Source organism: Ictidomys tridecemlineatus, chromosome 7 (assembly GCF_052094955.1).
Source record: "Ictidomys tridecemlineatus isolate mIctTri1 chromosome 7, mIctTri1.hap1, whole genome shotgun sequence".
In the NCBI taxonomy this organism is placed as follows: Eukaryota; Metazoa; Chordata; class Mammalia; order Rodentia; family Sciuridae; genus Ictidomys; species Ictidomys tridecemlineatus.
Window position 1 is genome coordinate 104,897,426 of NC_135483.1, and position 13,087 is coordinate 104,910,512.

Sequence of the window (13,087 nt, forward strand, 5' to 3'; positions counted from 1 at the left end):
CTCTAGGGACCCCAACCTAAGTCACCTCATCATCATGATCTCAAGTGTTATCAAAGAGGCTCAATGTGAGTAACTAAAGGCTGTCCACCCACTCAGGAAATTCTAAAGGTTTTAGGAGCTCTGCTATGTTATCCAGGGCCAAAGACAAAATATATTTCATACTATAATACAAAATATATATTTATATTATTATTATATTTTGTATTATAATACAAAATATATTTTATAGTATAATACAATCAGCGCTTGGATGCTTGGGAGCATAACCCTTACCCTGTGCTTACTTGGCATTCTCATGACACCTGAGAGATGCTGATCCCCTGGATTATCCCCTGACTGGCCCCCTTCTGGATTTGGGGTCCAGAAGCAGGGATGCAGAGTGCAGGCCCAGATGGCCTCCAGGGAAGCCAGCATCCACTGCTTTGCTGAAGAACAGATCATTGTGAGGCCCTGCGCAGGCTGGGGTTGCAGGAGGCGTGTGGGAGTGGAAGTGCCAAGAGACAGAGGACAAAGTCCTGTAATAAATTACGTGAGCCCAGAGTGCTCGGCCATTTCCTCTTGGGGCCCTTCCGCCTCTTCCTCTATCCTTACTCTATGACACCCCTGGAACTCGAGCACTCTCCTTTCCCGGCTCTTTCAGGCTGCCCAGGGTGGAGGGCCAGGGAGTGCACTGACCCCAGTCCTGACAAGGTAAGCCCCCCATCCTGTCCTGGTGTGGTCTTCCAGCTGGGGGAAAGGGAGGAGGGGCTCAGCTCCGCAGCACCCTGGAGGAGGGTCTCTGGTCAGGAGCTGGGTTCCAAGGCCCAGAATGGAAGCGGGGTGGGGCAGGTCTGTGGGGTAGAGGGCTGGAAACCGGAAACTTTATTCAGGGGTCTCCGGTCCACTGAGCTGCAAGGCTAACCTGGGAGGCCCAAGAGGAGGAGGAAGAAGAGAAGGAGGAGGAGGGAGAAGAGGTGAAGCTGTACTGGCCCTCTGCTAAAGGACAGCAGGCACTGGTGCAGGGGAAATGTCCGGTGCTGGGCTGCCCCAGCTCACAGCCTCCTCACAGCTGGAAGACCTCACCACAGAATCAAGGGACAAGGACAGCCCAGGTACTGATGACCAGGCCCCAGCTGTGCCATAGGTGACGACTCACTGCGTCCTCTCAGCTCGGGTGGCCTTGCTTCTATTTTATGGACAGAGACTGAGGACTGTGAGAGTTAAGGTGCCCACCTCTGAGAGGCCAGGGCCCTAAGGTGAGGCAAGACGAGGTCTGCCTGGCCTCAAAGCTTTCTCAGATGGGGTGTCGGGTTATTGAGGGAATTAGGTGGCTGAGGAGAGGGACAGCCAGTGGACAGACGGGCTCACTGAGGCCCTCTTCCTTGAGCTACCAGCCTAAGTGTGCATCCCATTCCCATTTCACAGAGGAAGTATTTGAGATACAGGGTCAGGAAGGACTGGCTTGCGTCCGGCAGCTGGCAGGTGTGGGCCCCTATGCTAAATCCCCTAAATCAGGCACAGATGTTCCGCGTGACAAAGCCACCCATTTAGGTCCACTTCACAACTATGGACTTGAATTTCATTCTAATCCATAAGACTCCTGAACTCTGTCACCTGTACTTCTGACCGACAGGCTAGTTCAGGATTTTTTTTGAAAATTCAGTATGACTGGAACCTCCCTGCACCCAGCCCCGCCCCAGCAAACTCTCGTTAAGAATCACTCGACTCAACAGCTCTTTGGGTACAAAGCCTTTCCCATTTCTCTGGACCTGCTGGATACCTAACCACCTGCCACTCATGTGACGCTTTTCAGAGATCTACTCCATAGGCATTTGCCTTCGGGCCTCCTGTGCCCTCTTCTCTCAGTGTGGGCCCCTGCAGAGAGTGGGCACAACAGAGAGAGGCATCACCCTGTTGCCTCTGTGCATTTACAGAGCTCTGCATTTGATGTGTCTTACAATGACTCTCTTTTCTCCATGCTTACTCAGTTCACATAACAAGCCGTTCAAGGAGAAAGGGCAGGAATGATGTTACATTTCACAGAAAAGGACATTGAAGTTGTTCGGCAAAATGACTTGCCCAAAGTCACTGGACTAGGAGCTCCTTGAAGGCATCGGCTGGGTCTCCTCGGGATTTTTGCATCCCCTGCAACCACCCAGGGCTCAGCAGAGCACAGGGAGTGAACGGAGTAGTTAGTGCAGAAGTGAAGTTAGGGATGGAGTCAGGATTTCTCATCTGATGTCATTCTAGACTCTTGGTTAATCAAGCTGCTTAAATCATGTTCCTTCACCACCAGCTGTGATGTGAGACTATGTAGAGGAAAAATGACCAGTGCATACAGTATTCAGGGCATCAAGAAGTCAGAGGAAGAAAACAATCATGGAGCTGAGGACAGGCAGAAGAGGGGAAGGGACCTAAGCAGCCTATAAAAGAAAGTATGTCTTAGTGGTGGTGGGGGAGAGCAGGGGATGTTCCAGGTGATGGAAATGGCATCCACAAAGATGCAGAGAAAAGATAGGACAGGTCCAGCCTGGTATCGTTGGTAGGAATCACATGTGGGTTTAGGGAAATGACAGGACATGCTCTATTCTATCTTTGTCCGTTTCTTGTTATTAACAACACAATTCCACAGATTGAGTAAGTTATGAAAGAAGAGGTTTATTGTGGTTCATGGTTCTGGTCCAAGGTTGGGGGGTTATATCTGGTGGCGGCCTTCTTCCTGGCAGAGTCCTGAGGTGGTACAGGGCTTCAAATGGCAAGAGACAGGGAGTGTGTGTATATTCTCTGGTCTTTTCCTCTTCTTATAATGCCACAGGGATTCAATCATGGGGCCTCTGCCTTGATGATCTTACTTAACCACCTCCCAGAGGCTCTACCTGCAAACACTATGGACAGATTAAGTTCCTACCCTCTTAATACCTCACAACAAGGGTTAAATTTCAACATGCATTTTGGAGGGGACAAACCATAATGTAAACCTAACCCTAACCCTAACCATTGCAATGAATTTCCATGATGATAGGAATATTCTCTATTCCCCTAAACCATAGTCATTAGCTGCGTAGGGCTATTAAGCACTTGAAGCGCAGCCATTAAAAGTAAGGGGCTGAATTTTAACTAAAATTTAAATAGACACATGTCATTAATGGTTACTGTATTGGAAGGTGCAGGCCTACAGGGCCTTGGGTGAATTCCTTAGTTTTGCCAAACCTTAATTTTTCCAAATATGGAAGAATATAGAAAATAATTATATACCACACATAATTATTATGTCATTGAAGGAAACATTGTATATGCAACTTTTGGCTCAGTAACTGCCCAATAAATGGTCTTCTAATGATTGGAGTATAACTCAGCCCTTTGTTTCATGGTTTGCCCTTTCTCCAAGGCTGACCATTTACAATCACCCTCTCTGGGAAACCAAGTGGGGTCACTGACTAGCCTGGGTCAGCTCTGAATACAGGTGGTTTGGCCTCATCACTGTCACCTGCTGGTCTGTGCTGACTTCCCCCTGGTGGTGGCCCTTCCAGACTATGCCAGCCTCTGCTCTGCTTGGGTGAGGCTTCCAGGCCCGAAACCCTTGGCTCTGGTGCTGTGGGGAATGGGTAATCAGCTGGCATAGAATGACTTCCAAGGTTTACTCATCCCTCACTCAGTTTCACATGTCCTTTCTTTCTGCCCAAAGAACACATGTACCCCTTTGGTGAGCAAAGCATTGTCAGTCCCCCAGTGTAGGTACCTCTTTCGGGCTGGCATCCCATAGGTAAGAGACATAGATTCTTGGACTTCAGGCTCCTCATCTTTGAGGTGAGATATCTCCAAGGAAAGTACAGGGTTCTTATGCAGCATAAATGAGAGATCTAGACAAAGACTCTGCACACCACCTGGTACCCTGTCCTTCTAACACACAGACCCCTTACAGCCCCCTCCTAGCCCAGCCACACTCTGTTCTTCCCCACAACTCTACCTCTCTACTTGTCTTTTGACATCTTCTCCCCTACTCCTCCTATATTCCAGTTAAGTGACACCCTGGAAACGTGTGCTAGTGGTGTTGCTTCACACTGCTATCGGCTCTGTGGAGGGCTTTGAGAAACAGCAGCTTACCCTTCTCCCCTTGGGGGATGGTCAACCCATTCTGGTTCCTGAGGTTAGGTGGGACACTGACTCCCGTGGGCTCAGTCACATAGACCTCTTAGGGCTTGAGAAGGGGACTTGGGATAGGAAGAAGGCATATCACACTTAAAAGGCAAAAACTTTCAGATATACCAGTGCTTTCCCTTAGGATCAGTGCTTCACCTGCCTTCCTGGGATCCTAAGGGGAAGCACCTATCCATCCATCCAACCATCCATCCATCCATCCATCCATTCATCTACCCACCAGTCTTCCAGACAATCCATGCATCCATCTAACCTCCCATCCATCCGTTAATCCACTCATTCATCTATCCATTTACCCATCCACCAACCAACCCACCTACCATCCATCTATCCATCTATTCATCCACCCATCTATCCTTCTATTCTATCCACCAACCCATCTATCCATCCACTCACCAATCCATCATTCAGCAAGCTTGTTTTGAATCACATCCATGAGTAAGGCACAGTTTAGCTTTCAGGTCTTTTGACATCTTCTTCCCTACTCACAGGTATGGGGAGACATACACAATAACATATAAAAGCAGGCAGAAAATGGCAGCTCCTCTGTGTGAGGATGACGGTACATGTGTGTGTACATGGGTGCATGTGTGTGCTCCAAACTCAGATCATGATCAGAAACAGTGAGGTAAGAGAGAGCATGGGGTGTTTCAGGAACTTCAAGAAATTCAGTGCATCCTGGGGAGGGGGAAGAGGTAAGATAGAAGACAGTCTCAGAAGGCAGGCGGGCTATTATGCTGAGGATTCTTGAATGCCATAAAGCTACAGCACACTCTTAGCATGGAGAGGCATAATGTGGTCCATTTTTGCATCTTTTAAAGATCACTGGGTAGGGCTGGGGTTGTGACTCAGCGGTAGAGCATTTGCCTGGCACATGTGAGACCCTGGGTTTGATCCCCAGCACCACATAAAAAAAAATTAACCAAAATAAAGGTATTGTGTCCATCTACAACTAAAAATATTTTTTAAAAAAATCACTGGATAATGGGATGAGGATGGATTTGTTTGTTTATTTATTCTAATCAGTTACACATGACAGCAGAATGCTCTTCAATTCATCATACACAAATTTTTCACTTCTCTGGGTACACAAAGTACAACCATTCATGTAATTATACATGTACCTAGAGTAATGATGTCCATCTCATTCCACCATCTTTCCTACCCCCATGCCCCCTCCCCTCCCCTCCTTCCCCTTTGGCCCATCCAAAGTTCCTCCACTCATACCATGCCCCCCCACATTATAGATCAGCATCTACTTATCATAGAAGCCTTCAACCTTTGGTTTCTTGAGATTGGCTTACTCCGCTTAGCATGATATTCTCTAACTCTGAAGGATGGATTTTTGAAGAGATGAAAAGAAGCAAGTTTACCCGGGAAGCTTAGAGAGGCATTACATGATGATTAAGATATGAGAACAATCTTCAGCAGTTGCTAATGTCATTCACTGAGATAGGGAATGCAGGCGTGGGCTTGAGGACTGAGAAGATGAAGCATTGGAGTCATCTTGTGCCCATGGCACATCCTCTGGAGAAATCCAGAGACACAGGGCCTTGGTGGATCTGGAGGTGAGTGGGCTTCAAGTTTCTGCTTAGTGTGGAGAAGCCAGGAGCAGGAAACACTGGGCAGCCAGAGGCAAGGCCATGCCCCTCTGTGTCTTTCCACACTTCCCCAAATGGGGGAAATGATTGAAGCAGAATTTTTATTTTATTTTTTGCTAAAAGAGCTGACGAATGTCCAAGGAAGGACCCTTGGGCATTTCTGAAGGTCAAGAGGAGGTACAGCCCATGAGAGCACCCCGACTGCTGTCTTCAGTGGAGTAGGACCCAGTCCCTGGCTGTACTCAGCTCTAGATTTGGGCGCTTACAAGGTGAGAGAAGAGTCCGTTAAAGGGAAGAACCACTATTCTCAAGACAGGGGTCCACATCATGTGTGCTGATTGTATTTTATTTTTGTATCCCATTGATGGGTATCATAGGACCTCTTTTTCCCAAAAGAGATTTAAGGCAGGTACAGGCTAAGTGGGGATAGAGATGAAGCTAGGAACAGGCTGACAGACAGAGGAGAAATGGAAGGGCCAGGGAGTAGCAATGCAATGAGGGAGCAGCTGCTCGGGGATAAGCTGGCACTGGGGAGAGGGTAAGGTCAGCAGTTCTGCTGCTCTGTGTCACAGGAAGACCAGGAGGAGTTCCTGGGGAGTAGAGGGCACTGAAGTCTGGGGTCAGAAGAGCAGCAGTCTGGGGTATGGGACAGGCCACGCCCTGAGATCTGGCAGGACCAGCATGGGGCACTTGGGAGGCAGAGCCTGGTGGTTGGAGGTCAGATGCTATGTGGTTGGTGAGGAGGGAGGACAGCAACTGAACTGGGAACTATGGGAAGCTTAAGTTTCTGCTTAAAAGTTTCTGGTGTGGAGAAGCCAGGAGCAGGAAACAATGGGCAGCCAGAGGCAAGACCATGCCCCTCTATGTCTTTCGTTCTACACTTCCCTGGGACATATGAGGTGGAAACAGGGACCAGACTCCCCTCAGAAGAGCTCTCTAGGAGCCAGGGTTCAGCTAAGATTCTCTCCACATTTTTTTTCCCTTTGGTACTGGGGATTGAACCCAGGGGCTACCACATCCCCAGCCCTTTTTATTTTTATTTTGAGACAGGGTCTCACAAAGTTGTTGAGAGTCTCACTAAGTTGCTGGGGCTGGCCTTAAACTTGCAGTCCTCCTGCCTCAGCCTCCCATGTGGATGGGATTACAGGTGTGAGGCATATCCCCAGCTTTTCCCTGCCTTGTTTGTTTGTTTGTCTCTACCTGTGTTTTTTAATTGTTTATTCTAATTTATTATATATAGCAGCAGAATGCATTACAGTTCATATTACATATGTAAAGCACGATTTTTCATCTCTCTGCTTGTATACAAAGTATATTGGCACCATTGGTGTCTTTTTCACACATGTACTTAGGGTAATGATGTCCATCTCATTTCACCATCATTTTTTACCACCTTGCCCACTTCCTCCCCTACCTCCCCTTTGCCCTATCTGTAGTTTGTCTATTCCTCCCATGTTCCCCCTCCCAGCTCTACTATGAATCATCCTCCTTATATCAGGAAAAAAAAATACATCATTTGCTTTTTTGGGATTGGCTGACTTCACTTAGCATTATCTTCTCTAACTCCATTCATTTACCTGAAAATGCCATGATTTTATTCTATTGTATCACTGAGTAATATTCCATTGTGTGTATATACCACAGTTTCTTTATCCATTCATCTACTGAAGGGCATCTAGATTGGCTCCACAGTTTAGCTATTGTGAATTGTGCTGCTATAAACATTGATGTGGCTGTGTCCCTGTAGTCTGCTGTTTTTAGTCCTTTGGGTATAGACCAAGGAGAGGGATAGCTGGGTCAAAAGGTGGTTCCATTCCCAATTTTCCAAGGAATCTCCATACTGCTTTCCATATTGGCTGCACCAATTTGCAGTCTCGCCAGCAATGTATAAGTGTGCCTTTTCCCCCACATCCTCGCCAACACTTATTGTTGCTTGTATGCGTAATAGCTGCTATTTTGACAGGAGCGAGATGAAATCTTAGAGTAGTTTTGATTTTCATTTCTCTAATTGCTAGAGATGTTGAGCATCTGAGAAGTGTCTGTTCAATTCCTTGGCCCATTTATTGATCGGATTATTTGTTGTTGTTGTCGTTGTTGTTGTTTTTGAGTTTAGCTTTTTGAGTTCTTTATATACCCTAGAGATTAGTGCTCTATCTGGTGTGCATGTGGTAAAAATTTTCTTCCAAGCTGTAGGCTCACTATTCACCTCACCGATTGTTTCTTTTGTTGAGAGAAGCTTTTTAGTTTGAATACATCCCATTTATTAATTCTTGATTTTAATTCTTGTGTTGTAGGAGTCTTGTTAAGGAAGTTGGAGCCTAATTCGATATGATGGAGATTTTGGCCTACTTTTTCTTCTATAGACACAGGGTCTCTGGTTTAATTCCTATGTCCTTGATCCACTTTGAGTTGATTTTTGTGCATGGTGAGAAATAGGAGTTTAATTTCATTTTGTTGCATATGGATTTCCAGTTCTCCCAGCACCATTTTTGAATAGGCTATCTTTTCTTCAATGTATGTTTTTGGCGCCTTTGTCTAATATAAGGTAACCGTAATTATATGGGTTAGTCTCTGTGTCCTCTATTCTGTACCATTGGTCTACCATCCTGTTTTGGTGCCAATACCATGCTGGTTTTGTTACTATTGCTCTGTAGTATAGTTTAAGGTCTGGTAAAATGATGCCATCTGCTTCACTCTTCTTGCTAAGGATGGCTTTAGCTATTCTGGGTCTCTTATTTTTTCAAGATGAATTTCATGACTACTTTTTCTGTTTCTATGAGGAATGTCATTGGGATTTTGATGGGAATTGCATTAAATCTGTATAGTGCTTTGGGTAGTATGCTCATTTTAACAATATTAATTCTACCTATCCAGGAACAAGAGAGATCTTTCCATCTTCTAAGGTTTTCTTTAATTTCTTTCTTTAGCATTCTTTAGTTTTCATTGTGGTGGTCTTTCACCTCTTTTGTTAAATTTATTCCCAAGTATTTTATTTTATTTTTGGGGGCTATTTTAAATGGGGTAATTTTCATCATTTTTCTTTCAGAGGATTTTTCATGGATATACGGAAATGCCTTTGATTTATGGATGTTGATTTTGTATCCTTCTACTTTGATGAATTCCTTTACTAGTCTAGAAATTTTCTGGTGGAATTTTTTGGGCCTTCTAGGTATAGAATCATATCATCACCAAATAGTGCTAATTTGAGTTCTTCTTTTCCTATCTGTATTCCTTTAATTTCTTTCCTCTAATTGCTCTGGCCAGTGTTTCAAGAACTATATTAAATAGAAGTGTTGAAAGAGGGCATCCCTGTCTTGTTCCAGTTTTTAGAGGAAATGCTTCCAATTTTTCTCCATTTAGAATGATGTTGGCCTGAGGCTTAGCATAGATAGCTTTTATAATGTTGAGATATATTCCTGTTATCCTTAGTTTTTCTAGTGTTTTAAACGTGAAAGGGTGGTATATTTTGTCAAATGCTTTTTCTGCGTCTATCAAGATGATCATATGATTCTTATCTTTAAGTCTATTGATGTGATGAATTACCTTAATTGATTTCTGTATGTTGAACAAACCTTGCATCCCGGGGATGAATTCCACTTGATCATTGTGCACAATCTTTTTGATATGTTTTTGTATTTGATTTGCCAGAATTTTATTGAGAATTTTTGTGTCTATGTTCATTAGAGATGTTGGTCTGAAGTTTTCTTTCTTTGAGGCATCTTTACCTGGTTTTAGAATCAGGGTGATATTTGCCTCATAGAATGAGTTTGGAAGTGCTCCCTCTTTTTCTATTTCCTGAAATAAATTGAAGAGTATTGGTATTAGTTCTTCTTTAAAGGTCTTGTTGTCCATCTGGTCCTGGGCTTTTCTTGGTTGGTAGGCTTCTAATGGCATCTTCTATTTCACTGCTTGAAATTGATCCGTTTAAATTGTGTATATCATCCTGATTCAATCTGGGCAAATCATATGACTCTAGAAATTTGTCAGTGCCTTCAATATTTTCTATTTTATTGGAGTACAAGTTTTTGAAAATAATTTCTAATTATCTTCTGTATTCCTGTAGTGTCTGTTGTGATATTTCCTTTATCATCATGTATGTTAGTAATTTGAGTTTTCTCTCTCCTCTTTGTTAGCATGGCTAAGGGTTTATCAATTTTATTTATTTTTTCAAAGAATCAACTTTGTGTTTTGTCAATTTTTTCAACTATTTATTTTCTTTCAATTTTATTGATTTCAGCTCTGATTTTAACTATTTCCTGTCTTCTACTGCTTTTGGTGTTGATTTGTTCTTCTTTTTCTAGGGCTTTGAGATGTAATGTTAGGCCATTTATTTGTTGACTTTTTCTTTTTTTAGGGGATAAACTCCATGCAATAAACTTTCCTCTTAGTACGGCCTTCATAGTGTCCCAGAGATTGATGTGTTGTATCAGTGTTTTCATTTACCTCTAAGAATTTTTAAATATCCTCCTTGATGTCTTTTGCAATCCTTTGTTCATTCAGTAGCATTTAATCTCCAGGTGTTGGAGTAGCTTTTATTTTTTATTTTATTATTGATTTTTAATTTCATTCCATTATGATCTGAGAGAATGCAGGGTAGAATCTCTACTTTTTTATATTTGCTAAGAGTTGCTTTGTGGCACAGTATATAGTCTATTTTAGAGAAGGATCCATATGCTTCTGAGAAGAAAGTGTCTTCATTCATTGAAGGATGAAATATTCTATGTATGTCAGTTAAGTCTAAGTTATTGATTGTTTTATTGAATTCTATAGTTTCTTTTTTTCAGCTTTTGTTTGGCTGATCTATCCAGTGGTGAAAGAGGTGTGTTAAGGTCACCCAGAATTATTGTGTGGTGGTCTATTTGACTCTTGAACTTGAGAAGAGAAGTTTGTTGGATGAACATAGATGCTCCATTGTTTGGGGCATATAAATTTATTATTGTTATGTCTTGTCGATGAATATTTCCCTTAAGCAGTATGAAATTTTCTCTGCATTTTAACACTGACTTTTACACATCCCAAACAGAGGATGTAGGGTAAAGAGGCTGGATTTCGAAGCTGGGGAGAAGACTGTGTTTCTTCACTTACCAATTGTATTACTCAGCTTTTCGTTGTGACCAAAATACCTGATAAGAACAACTTAGTGGAGGGACAGTTTATTTTGGCTCATGGTTTCAGAGGTTTAGTCCTTGGTCAGCCAACTCCATTGCTCTGGGTCTGAGGTGAGGCTGAACATCATGGCAGAAGGGTGTCGGTTGGAGGGGGGGAGAAAGCTGCTTGGCTCGTGGCAACTTGGAACAGGAGCGGGGCAGGGTAAGAGACAGATATATATTCCAAGACCACATCCCCATTGACCTACCTCCTCCAGTCATGTTTTACCTACCTAAAATTATTATCCACTAGTTCATTCAAATTATTAATCCATTTTGGATTAACACAGTAGTGAAGTTACAGCCCTGATTGCTGTCTGAAAGTCCCATGTCTGGACCTTGCTGCATGGGGACCATGAGGTTTTGGGGGGTGTACATTTCTAGATTCAAACCACAATATCAGTTGAACAGCTTTGATAAAGTCTCAGCATTTCTTAGCCTATGTTCCTGTAATATACGGATAAAGGCATCTGCTCTCAGAGCTGGCCCCGCTGCTGTGCATTCTCAAAGCCACCATCAAAATAATATCCAGGGGCCTCATGTGCCTCTTCATGGAACATATATTACTAAGTGTGGGGCAGGCTGTGGTAGGTGCAGGAAACAGGGCCATGAACACCACAGAGCCAGCACCTGCCACATGCTGCCAGTGTGAGGAAGGGAAGGTGCCAGTGCTCAAGGCAGGGTCATGGGTGATGGCCACCTTCTTCAGATCAGGCAGATTGAGGCTCTGGGTACCCCCTCCACCTGCTGGCTGCTAATCAGGCCTGCCCATGTGTTCCCAAAGCATCAGGAACAGCTAGGTGCCAGGACAGTTGTGAGATGAAGCAGATCTGAGTTCGGTTCCCAGCTGTGTGCTCATTAACTGAGCCATTTTTCCTTGTTGAGTCCCATGTGGAAAATGGGGAGACACCCACCTTCTGGAGTGCTCTGAGGCTTACACATATGTGACACGAGTGTTGCTCTGGTGACTGCTTAGCTGAGCACTTCCCAGGAGGTGTGGTGATGACTGATTGTCATGGATATCCAACCAGACAACATTTGTGCTCTGGATGACAGGGCACCACCCCACTCCCTGTCAAGTCCACAGATGAATACAAAATAGTTGCTCAATAAAGGGGTAAGACAGTGGAGACTGAAAGAACATCATCTTGCACCTGGGATCAGATGGGACTCATGTATCCGTTTGTTCAGAGCCATTTAATGATCCAGACACTTAGGAACTGGTTGATGACCATGCGCAGCCCCTGCCCTCTGGGAGCTCCACATTCGGGGAACACAACACACTGACCTTCTGCTTTCTCTCTACATACAGGCTGTGTGGAGCTGTTGACCAGGATGTCGGTGTTCAGGCTGGTAAGAATTGCATTTATTCAATCGAGGGATTATTTGTGGAAGTGACCCAAGGCTGAGCTGAACCACTTCCAAAGAATGAAGAAGAAAGGCAAAGAGACCTAGACGGAAAGAACCACAGATAAGGGAGTTTGAGGAACAAGATAGAATCTATTATCGAAAGACAGCAGTTTACTTTTGAAAGCTTCTAGCCACGTGCATAGTAATCCCTCTTACACGTAGGGCTTAAAAAAGGGATTTCAAATTTGTTATCTCGTGATGGCACTCTAAGATCTCACCCAGAGAAAACAGGCGACTATGGTACAGGGAACAGGGTAGGAATCAGACCCTGGGTCAAGGCACCACTTTGGGCTCTGCATCATGTTCCTTATAGCAAATATCTGTGTTTCAAGATATTTTCAAGTGGCCAAGAGATGACTCTGCCTTCAGGAAACAGGGAAACTTTTCATTTACTCTTTAATCAACAGACAGTGAGAAACGTCCCTAATAGGGAATTGGGAAAGGCCTTCAGACCACCTGGAATGGAGTGTATATGGCAAGGAGGAGCTGGGAGGCTGGGGCCCCCAAACCAACCTGGGCATCTTTCCCTGCTCCCCAGATTCCCACCCCTGCCTCTGCCCACAAATCCCATAACAGTGCTGCAAAGTCCTTTTTGATAAGAAAATGCACCCACTGTTCTCCCACACACAGTAGCCATTCTTCCCAGGTGCTGGATCCACACTGCTGGGAGGGGGCCCATCACCAAGCAAGAGCTCCAAGGCTCCTAGGACTAGGCCCTGGCAGCTTCTGACCTTCTGAATGGGCAGCGAGGGTTGGTGGTTATTGTTTTTAAGTTTTAGAGACTGGAGATGA

At 44.3% G+C, this 13,087-nt stretch overlaps 1 protein-coding gene across 4 annotated transcripts in view; it reads left to right on the forward strand.

Annotated features, from left to right (window-relative positions):
- Window positions 1-530: 530 nt before the first annotated feature.
- Window positions 531-13,087, forward strand: part of Myo7b (myosin VIIB) — a 78,499-nt gene continuing 65,942 nt past the window's right edge. Inside the window, exons 1-3 of one of the 4 annotated variants that reach the window (XM_078017270.1) lie at window positions 531-690; window positions 870-1,091; window positions 12,198-12,238. In XM_078017270.1, the coding sequence (XP_077873396.1) occupies window positions 1,007-1,091; window positions 12,198-12,238 (126 nt within the window). In that variant the 5' untranslated portion in view covers window positions 531-690; window positions 870-1,006. Of the gene's footprint in view, window positions 691-869; window positions 1,092-5,861; window positions 6,008-12,197; window positions 12,239-13,087 lie in introns of all 4 variants that reach the window. The other 3 variants (XM_078017272.1, XM_078017271.1, XM_040294199.2) reach the window with 3 other exon arrangements.